General features: G+C 47.8%; 1 protein-coding gene and 2 non-coding genes across 3 annotated transcripts; all 3 read left to right on the top strand.

The window, feature by feature from the left end:
* The first annotated feature begins 4,880 nt into the window (after window positions 1-4,880).
* On the top strand, window positions 4,881-9,273 carry RPSA (ribosomal protein SA). The gene is made up of 7 exons (XM_075083488.1): window positions 4,881-5,003; window positions 5,285-5,452; window positions 5,987-6,105; window positions 7,372-7,617; window positions 8,492-8,620; window positions 8,866-9,034; window positions 9,132-9,273. Exons 2-7 carry the CDS (start codon window positions 5,320-5,322, stop codon window positions 9,224-9,226), a joined length of 891 nt encoding a protein of 296 aa, XP_074939589.1. The 5' UTR covers window positions 4,881-5,003; window positions 5,285-5,319; the 3' UTR covers window positions 9,227-9,273.
* Window positions 6,717-6,876, top strand: LOC142054074 (small nucleolar RNA SNORA62/SNORA6 family). Its single transcript, XR_012659420.1, has one exon. It is a non-coding gene; the product is annotated as a small nucleolar RNA SNORA62/SNORA6 family (small nucleolar RNA).
* On the top strand, window positions 7,784-7,942 carry LOC142054073 (small nucleolar RNA SNORA62/SNORA6 family). The gene has a single exon (XR_012659419.1). It is a non-coding gene; the product is annotated as a small nucleolar RNA SNORA62/SNORA6 family (small nucleolar RNA).
* Window positions 9,274-9,515: the final 242 nt, after the last annotated feature.

Genomic DNA, 9,515 nt, shown 5'->3' with positions numbered 1-9,515 from the left:
ATTGTCCTGGGATTCAGCAGAATGCAGATTGTGCTAAGCAAACATTAATATTGTTGATACCGAGATGTACATCTTCTAGCTGTTGAAGGTCCCCAACCTCTTTTCAGATGTCGCCTAGATGATGCATTCTTACATGGAGCAATTTTCACAAAGAATTCTCTGTGTGTAACAGACTTACCAGTGTCCTGGTGTGCAGCTTGGTGCCAGCTGGATCAGAACTTCTTGTGCAGGTACCCAATTAACCAAATTAGGCTGGCAATAGTGCCCTCGTAACTGCAGGGCTCCTCAGAGCTCTCCTGCTGCCTTGGAGAACCACCCCTGGTGCAGAGGGTGTTTCTGTTCATGCTGCTGACAGCTGCCCCAGCTGTGAGGAGAGATAGCAGCCAGGCTCCCCCACCCTCTCGGGTGCCGGAGGGTGGGAGAGAGACAAAAGGAACAGTTTAAAGGCACTGTCCTTGTAATAAAACATTGAACTACGGATCTCCTTTTCACCTAAAATCCAGGCAAATGCTTCGCTTGCTTTTTTATTTTTAATGGGCCGTGCATGATCACTGACACCAGCACTGAGCAGAAGATATTCCTCATCTCACACTAACACACAAATATTATGTGTCCTTTTGCAAAACCAATGTGGAGCTCTTGAATGTGTTTATCCCTTCTAGCATTGCTTCTGGTTTTGAAGTATTGAGCTGATTTTCCATATGGCACTGTTCCTTAATTTCCAATTCTATTGCTATAAAATGCTTTGGGAGATTTTATCGTAACACATTAAGGAACTTTAGTAAAAATGACCGAAAAACCCAGTAAGAGGTTAAAATGAAACCTCCGCAACTTTTGTGACAGATGTTAGACAATTCTTGCTTTGTAGATCTAGAAATAAGAAGGGAATAGATTTGTCGAAGTGTGTTTCCTTGAAACATGAAGGAAATAATAACAAACCTTTGAAACACAATCCAAGATGATATTTACAAAGAAGCACGGTGTGCACACATGGTATTGTGCAGCTTCACTGAAGGTGGGTCCATCTCCTTGCATTCCCCTTTATCTTCTGGAGGGTCTAGCTCCAGGGGTTCAGCAACCATCTCTGGAGTGATACCCACTGGCACTGTTGGTGGGATTGATACCGCCCAAAAGCCTTTCTTCCTGAGCCTCTTCCCAAGATGCGCCATTCGATCCATGTGTCACAGGACCCCTTTTGGGGTCTGCAGAAAACACCTCCGCTGGGGTGTCCTGTTACTGCCCCCTGCTGCAGATTGGGGCGAGGGATAGATGGACCAGTAAACACCCTATGCTAAAATTATTATTTGGCATTTCTGTGTGTATCAATAAATATGTGGCTTAATTGCATGTGTTGGGCCCATAGATTTGGGAAATGCTTTTCTATCTGCCTTGCACACAGAGCTGTTTTCTGCCTGCAGGTTTCATACTTGATGTGATTTGTCTGCTCTTGCCCCACCCCCTGCAAATTTTTTTCCCTTCTGTCTTTTTAAAATTAAATCATCGGGAATTTCTGCATTCCCTCCAGCATTGCAGACGATCCCCTGCCAAATGCAGCTTTTCTCTTGGGACACTTAATAGCATGTGATCTGAAAACATCAGCGCCCAAGTGCTGATCCTTGCCACTCCGTTGTGGAGTTGCCCAAGACTTTGGGAGCAGCTCTCTGATGAGGCAGAGAGAGGTTTTGTTATGGTCCAGGCTGTGCTTACAGCATTTCACTGACTGCTGTCAGTGACTGACAATAGTTTGCACAACAGAAGTAGGAACATCCCTATCCTTCACATTCAAGCTTGTTACATTTAATATCAACTTCATTATCTTTGTAATCAGATGTGGTGTCTAAGCTGTAAGAAGTTGCTCTCAGTTAAGGAATATTCTGAAGCTAACTCAACTTTTAAAAATTACGTAACCAAGTTCAGTGTAAATAGTGACAGGAGAGATGTGGTCCGAAATACATATAAGACAGATACACTTCTACCTGAAGGATGTGTTAATTAGTGACAGAGATTTATTTTAAAGTGTCTCAGCACACAGTTAAAAAAATAAAACAAACTTTCAGGTTGATTAAGAAAATAATTAGAAATACTTTACTGTCAAGCTTTAGCATGACTCTTCCAAGCCCTCTCATGGACTCAGGAGCTTGTGGTCTACCAGAAAGGGCCCAAACTGTAACAACAAGAAATAAGCTAAGTGTTAGAGATTCCAGAGGACTCTGGAATTCTTACCAGTGGCACTCCTTTGATAACATCGTATTTACTGCAATTTTTGTTACTGAACTTCCAATCGTTATGTTCAAACATACTTGTAATACAGTTGGCTTTTGATTACGCAGAAGAGCTCTCCAGACTAAATCCATTGCACGTACTACAGTAACACCACCATCTCCCCTCTTGCTCCCCAAGTTAATATTCACATCATGCTCCTGTTAGGAGATACATGTTGTACATAGCCCCAACAGGTCGGCTCTCACTACCCACAGTGCACTTACCAAAGTGCCACAGAAGTCTATAATCTGTTTGGTACCTGTCTAACAGTTGATGTTCTTGCTGAAAACTCAACTATGTGCCAGCTTCATTTTACCTACCTTTGTCACCACCATGTGGCACATGTGTGAATTATTCTCTTAAAGAATATTCAAAAACTGATCTGGTAATCCTGTTAATTAGGATCGTCTACCAAGCATACAGAAAAGAAGAACAGTGTGAAAGCCAGCTCCTGACTTGCAGGTTGAAGTTTTGTGGGAATGATGGAAAGTGGCTGAGAGTAAATGGCACAAACTGCTGCTCACCAAAACAGGACAAGGTCTCATTTTATGGGAAGCGAAGAGCATACGTGAGATGATGTTGTAACCTGCTCCTCCAGAGCCACTCAGCGCGCAGTCATCGCAAAGGAGCTATCAGGAGGCTCAATGCCCAGCCACGCTGCTATAGTTATACTAGGTTAAAATAGATGAGAGAAAACTAAAGGAGTTCTGTTATTAGAAAAACATGAACATGAATTTACTTGCAGAAGGCACCAGCAATAGTGTCTGCACCATCTGGAAATTTATCCAGGTCTGGATGATAGCAAGCATAACAAAGTAAATATCACTACTTTTCTTTTTTCTAAGAAACTCTGTTCTTGGGCCTGTGTCTGCTTCCTGAATATGACAGAGAAAAACGGAGAAAGATGATGCAGCGTGTGAAGTCTGGTCACTTTCTGCTTCCCCTTGAAAGCAGACAAAAAAAAATATCCCCCAAAGGGGAAATTATCACATTAACGTCTACTGCAGAACAGAATGTGTAAGTTCAGTGCCAATTAAATCTACTTCTACTGTAATTCATAATTTCTCAGAAAGACAGGGACAGCCATGGCCACACAAGCTCTCCCTCATGGTATAGAACTGTGCCAGGCACTGCCGGTGAGTGGGAAACCTCGAATGCTGTGTTCAGTTTTAGGCTCCTCAGGACAAGAAGGACACTGAATTGCTGGAGCATGTGCAGAGAAGGGCAACAAAGCTGGTGAAGGGTCTGGAGAGCAGGTCTTATAAGAAGCAGCTGAGGGAACTGGGGGTATTTAGCCTGGAGAAGAGGAGGCTGAGAGAGACTTTATTGTTCTCTACAACTACCTGAAAGGAGGTTGTAGTAGGTGGGTGTTGGTCTCTTCTCCTCCCAAGCAACTAGTGATAGGACAAGAGGAAATGGCCTGCAGTTGCATCAGGGGGGTTTAGATTGGATATTAGGAAAAATTTCTTTACTGACAGCGTGGTCAGACATAGGAACAGGCTGCCCAGGGAGGTGGTGGGCTTACCATCCCTGGAGGTATTTAAAAGACATATAGACGTGGCACTTCGGGGCATGGTGTAGGAGGCATGGTGGTGTTGGGTTGATGGTTGGACTTGGTGATCTTAGAGGTCTTTTCCAATCTTAGTGATTCTATGATTCTGTGAAAGCAGAAGGGATGCTACAGCCTCTTAGAGGCCTCCTCCCACTGTAAGCAACTGAGAAGCTATGTATTTTTCCCACTCTACTCAGTGCTTGTCAGGCCATACCTGGAGTACTGTGTACAGTTCTGGTCCCCGCTATACAAAGAAGATGTGGACAGGCTGGAAGGGGTCCAGAGAAGGACCACCAAGATGATCAAAGGACTGGGAAGCCTGCCATACGTGGATAGGCTGGGAGAACTGGGTTTATTCAGCCTTGAGAAAAAGAGGCTTAGAGGAGATCTCATCACCATGTTCCAGTACGTAAGGGGTAGCTACAATGAAGATGGAGACTCCCTTTTTACAAGGAGTCACATGGAGAGGACAAGGGGGAATGGACACAAGTTGCTCTTGGGGACATTCCGATTGGACATGAGAGGGAAATTTTTCACGGTGAGAACAGTCAGCCATTGGAATACTCTCCCCAGGGAAGTGGTTGTCTTGGCCACATTGGACACTTTTAAGATTCAGCTGGACAGGGTACTGGGCCATCTTGTCTAGACTGTGCTCTTCCTAGAAAAGTGTTGGACTAGATAATCCCTGAAGTCCCTTCCAACCTGTGATTCTGTGACATATACTTCATAAAATAACCATCAACACCTGAAAACGAGAGAGTATATTTCACTTGCAACAGGAAATCAGAATTCTAAAGTGTTGCCATAGTCTTTGATTTCACTTCAAGGGCTCAAAGGAAGCCTTAAGTCTGCTCAGGGCATAACCCACAGCACACTGAAGGGGACGCTCCCATCTTAACCAACGTCTTCCATAACCGCTCTCAGAACAGGTGGGAAAGAGCTCGGGAAGGGCGGGAACACCCTGCTCCCAGTTGCCCCGGCCCCGGCCCCGGCCCCGCCCACGGCGTGCGGCCGCGCGGCCCCGCCGCCTCCCCGCCCCCGGTCGCTAGGCTCCGCCCGGCGTCAGCAGCGTGCGGAATCCCGCCCCCGCTGCTCGCCATTGGCCTGTGAGGCTATATATAGGCCTTAGGGGGAGGCGGCCCTCCTTTTCGTTCCGCGCCCGACCAGGCCTCCACACGGCGTTGTCAGCGTGAGTCCGGGCCGCCGGCTCAGGGAGCTGTGGGGTGGTGGGGTTGTGGGGCGTCCCGTCCGCGCCGCGGCGCTGGCGGCCGGCCTCCCCGCTCCCCTCCGTGCTGCCGGGCCCGGCCGGGCCGCGGGGAAGGCCGAGGCCTGCTGGGTGCGGGGCGGGATGGAAGAGGCGGCCGGCGCAGCCAAGATGGCGGCCGGCGGGCGCCGTGTCCCGGGCCCTCGTGGGGCGGCGCGGGGTGGGAGTCCCCGCCGCGCTGAGCCCGGTGCTTGTTCTGCCCGCAGGTTCCCTGTCGTCGCTTCCAAAGGGAAACCCCACAATGTCCGGAGGTCTCGATGTCCTGCAGATGAAGGAGGAGGATGTCCTCAAGTTCCTCGCTGCCGGGACCCACCTGGGAGGCACCAACCTTGACTTCCAAATGGAGCAGTACATCTACAAAAGGAAAAGCGATGGTAAACCCCTAGGGTGGGTGGCTTTGGACGGGCAGCTGGGATTTTGGGGGCGTAGCTCAGGAAAGCGGGAGAGTGCTAATGCTTGAGCTCTCCAGCAGTTTCTCTATGGCCTGAAAGGTGCAGGCGTCTTCAGTGATTGTATTATATTACTCGGAGAGGTAGGATGAAGTACGGATTTCCGAACTTGGTAAATCAATCACACCTGTATTTGGGCACTTCTGATAGTTCTTGACTATAGCAACAAAATGGTTTTAATGCCTCCATAGTGATTTCTGCTGCTTGTTTGCAATGTTCTTCAACCTGCGCTGCACCCTGTTAAAAGATTGATGCTCATACCAGACCATGGTTCATGTCGTTGGTACTAAAAGTGACCTACATTAAAACCCTATGGGAGGATTTTCCTTGGAATAGCTTTCCACTAACTAGAATTTTGGAGTAACCACACCTGTGTGACAAGTTTAGTGGCAGAAGAGTGCTGGACTGATTTAGGATCTTGTATCTGCTGGTTGCTGTAAAGCCTTGTGTCACCAATAGGTATTTACATCATCAATTTGAAGAGGACTTGGGAAAAGCTCCTCCTGGCAGCCCGTGCCATTGTTGCCATTGAGAACCCAGCTGATGTGAGCGTCATTTCGTCTAGAAATACTGGACAGGTATGGACGTTTGTTGGTCGTGAGGCCTGCAGTCTTGGGAGCAGGGCTCTCTTGCCCCATGCATCATTGCCTGTCAGTGGCAGCTTGATGATAAAAGGGAGTAACACAAGTTTTGGCTCTAGAACACTTTTGGAAGCGTATTTCTTGTGTTGCAGCTTAGAAGAGATCAGTTGAAATCCACCCCAGATTTCTGTAGTTTCAGGGCATTTGACAACTACTTTTTCTTTTATATCCTCCTTTGGGTGCTTCTTGTTGCATTTCTCGCATATTAGTGGTCAGTCCCCTAGTGGGCCCTCCCCCAGTAATTCTGTGAACTGCTTTTTGGGGACAATAAGCGCCTGATACAGAAGTTTTCAAAGAAATCGTTTGCTCTGTTATTGAGCAAGGTATAGTAACTAGTATATTTTTAATTTCATCTCTAGATGTTTAGCAAAAGAATTCTGTTATAGAAGGGGACACAAGCTTTAAATAAAATCTAATAAGCCACTGAAATTGTATCTGCGAGCTTAGTTTCTTTGGAGTAATGCAGGTGGTGCCACAAACATAAAGGAAGATTATGAATGACATGGGATTGATTTGCAAAGGGGAAGCTTGGGTACCTGTGGGCTTGACCTGCACACTGTTAAAGCTTGATGCTGAGGTCAGTTTCTGGCCGGTGAGCTCTCAAGTGTCGGAAGTGTGCTACAGCAAACCCCATGGCAGGGTTTTCACTGACGCCAGGAGAGGAGCTCCCTCTGTGAATGGGGTTTGACAGTAGGCCCTGCCACATGCCTGAGAAGTTTAAAGCTGTTGCAAGTGAATAAGAACTGCCAGCTGCAATTCAAATGGACACAGCTACAGTTTGTATTTACTACTGTGCTTTTATTGTTTGTGAAGTTATGCTGCTGGATAATGAAAGGATGTAGAAATAATGGAAGAAAACTGGCTTTGCTTTTTTCATAAGCTGTCTGTTTTATCCCCCTTTTCATGATCTGATTGCGAGACTTCGGAGTAGAGCTTGCAACTAAGTTCAGGAAAAAAGTTTTTTTTCCTGTATCCTGACTTCTTGCTTTACTGGTGAATATGATCTTTTTAACTCGCGGCTATTTTAAAAACCAATTTTATTTTGTCTCATTCTGAATGCAGAGCTGTTGGTGAGCCCTCATTTCACAGGAATTTTAAACAAATAGTTGAATTAAATTTCGTGCATATTCACTGATAGCATACTCGCATGACTTGGTTGAAGTGCAGTTTCCTGCTTCACCTTTGCTGTGGTCCATTTTGCAGCGTGCTGTTCTGAAGTTTGCTGCTGCTACTGGGGCAACTCCTATTGCTGGACGTTTCACTCCTGGTACCTTCACAAACCAGATCCAAGCAGCTTTCCGTGAGCCGCGGCTCCTGGTTGTTACAGACCCCCGGGCTGATCATCAGCCCCTGACAGAGGCCTCTTATGTCAACATCCCCACCATTGCACTGTGCAACACCGACTCCCCGCTGCGCTATGTGGATATTGCTATTCCCTGCAACAATAAGGTAATGCCTTTGTTGCGGCGTTCAAAGCTGCTTCCTCCAGAGCACACCCTAGGTTGCAGGATGGATGCCTTCTGCAGGGGAGGGTTGGCTTGTATCTCTCATGTCTCCCAGGGTGATAAGCTAATTAAGATCTCTCTCAAACTAGCAGGTGGGTGGGAGGCGATGAGCTGCACACAGTTGGAGCTTGGAGCTGAGGCCGGTCTCTGGCCAAGGAACTCTCAAGTGTAGGTCGTGTGCTATAGTAACCTGGCAGGACTTTTCGTTGATACCATGAGGGTCTTCGTGGCCCAGTGAGTGGAGTCTGATAGTCATTCTTGCCACAGTTCATGAATATGAATGAAAGATAAAGTGAACTGATGAAGAAACTGCTTTGAAACATTACCTTGCCAGAAACCACCTGAAAGGTAAAGTCTAGGGAGATGGGAAACTGATCTCTAGATGTTGTCATTCACCAAAACTAATGTAAGCCAAATCAGAGTGTGTGTGTAAGATTCGGTCCTTTGGTCAAGTTTTCCCTTCATTCTACTCTAAGTGATGAGCATAATCCCTGTCTTTTGGACAAGATTCGTGTGGGGTTGTGAGCAGTATGAAACTCTGTAGCAGGAGAATGGCTTCAAGCTATGCTCCATAGAGCAAATACAGGTGCTGGTGATTGAAGTGTACTGCTATTTCTGCAGAGACCTGGAAGTGTCACTGGGAGCTCAAAAAGTTGTCCATTCTTGAGTCCAAGTACATAAATCTGGGCATTAGCAAGTACTGCCTTTCTCTTGCCAAGCAAGGACCTCGGATTAAGTGCAAATAAGTCATCTTTTGCTTTTTTGAAGAAAAAAAGGTGTTCTCAAAGGTTTAACTTAGATACTTTCTTGTGTTGCAGGGAGCCCATTCAGTGGGTCTGATGTGGTGGATGCTGGCTCGGGAGGTCCTGCGCATGCGTGGCACCATCTCCCGCGAGCACCCATGGGAAGTCATGCCTGACTTGTACTTCTACAGGGATCCCGAGGAGGTAGGAGACCTGTGGGAGGAAGTGTGGCTGCATGAGATGCCCTCCTTTTGCTCCTGCCCCATGGTCCTGCCTGCCTGTTGTTGAGGACAGGTTTTACCAATATAATAACTGCAATCCACACTTGAGGCGGTGGTTAATTAGTCTTGTCTGTTGTTGGTTGGTGTGTATGGTCTGATATGCGGTAGCGAGGGCGGTGAAGTGTTTCTGGGGGACTTAGGGACTTAGGCTACGCTCTTCCATTGCAGATTGAAAAGGAGGAGCAGGCTGCTGCTGAGAAGGCCGTTACGAAGGAGGAGTTCCAGACTGAATGGACGGCCCCAGCTCCTGAATTCACTGCTCCTCCTCAGCCCGAGGTTGCAGATTGGTCTGAGGGAGTGCAGGTCCCGTCTGTGCCCATCCAGCAGTTCCCCACAGGTCAGTTTGGGGGACGCCTATGGGAAGTGGGATGTGTGTTGCAGTGGGTGGGAAGAGCTGGGGTGCACTAAGCGTTCGTTGTCTTTTGTAATTGCAGAGGACTGGAGCGCCCAGCCTGCCACCGAGGACTGGTCAGCTGCTCCCACAGCCCAGGCTACCGAGTGGGTTGGCACCGCCACGGAGTGGTCTTAACTTCAGTCCTGCCTTACTGGGAGAGAAATAAAGACTGGTTTCATACACACTCTGCTTGGTACTGATTTTTTGAACCTTTTTGGCAGGTGAAATACGTGGGTAGTAGTGTGGGGGACGGTCCCAGCCTAAGGGTGGGGAGGGTCTGTAAGCTGCCGTTTCACCCTGTTCCGCGGCAGGGTGCTGGGCTGCCCCCCTTCCCTCCCCCTCTTCCTCTCCGGGAGGAGCCGGCGCCCGGGGCAGGCTTCCCGCCTTCCCTAGCTCCACGCCCCCTGGTGACGTGGCGGCTACC

Source organism: Phalacrocorax aristotelis, chromosome 2, assembly GCF_949628215.1.
Source record: "Phalacrocorax aristotelis chromosome 2, bGulAri2.1, whole genome shotgun sequence".
In the NCBI taxonomy this organism is placed as follows: domain Eukaryota; kingdom Metazoa; phylum Chordata; class Aves; order Suliformes; family Phalacrocoracidae; genus Phalacrocorax; species Phalacrocorax aristotelis.
Note: the sequence above shows the minus strand (reverse complement) of the source record. Positions and strands in the feature narration are given on the sequence as shown.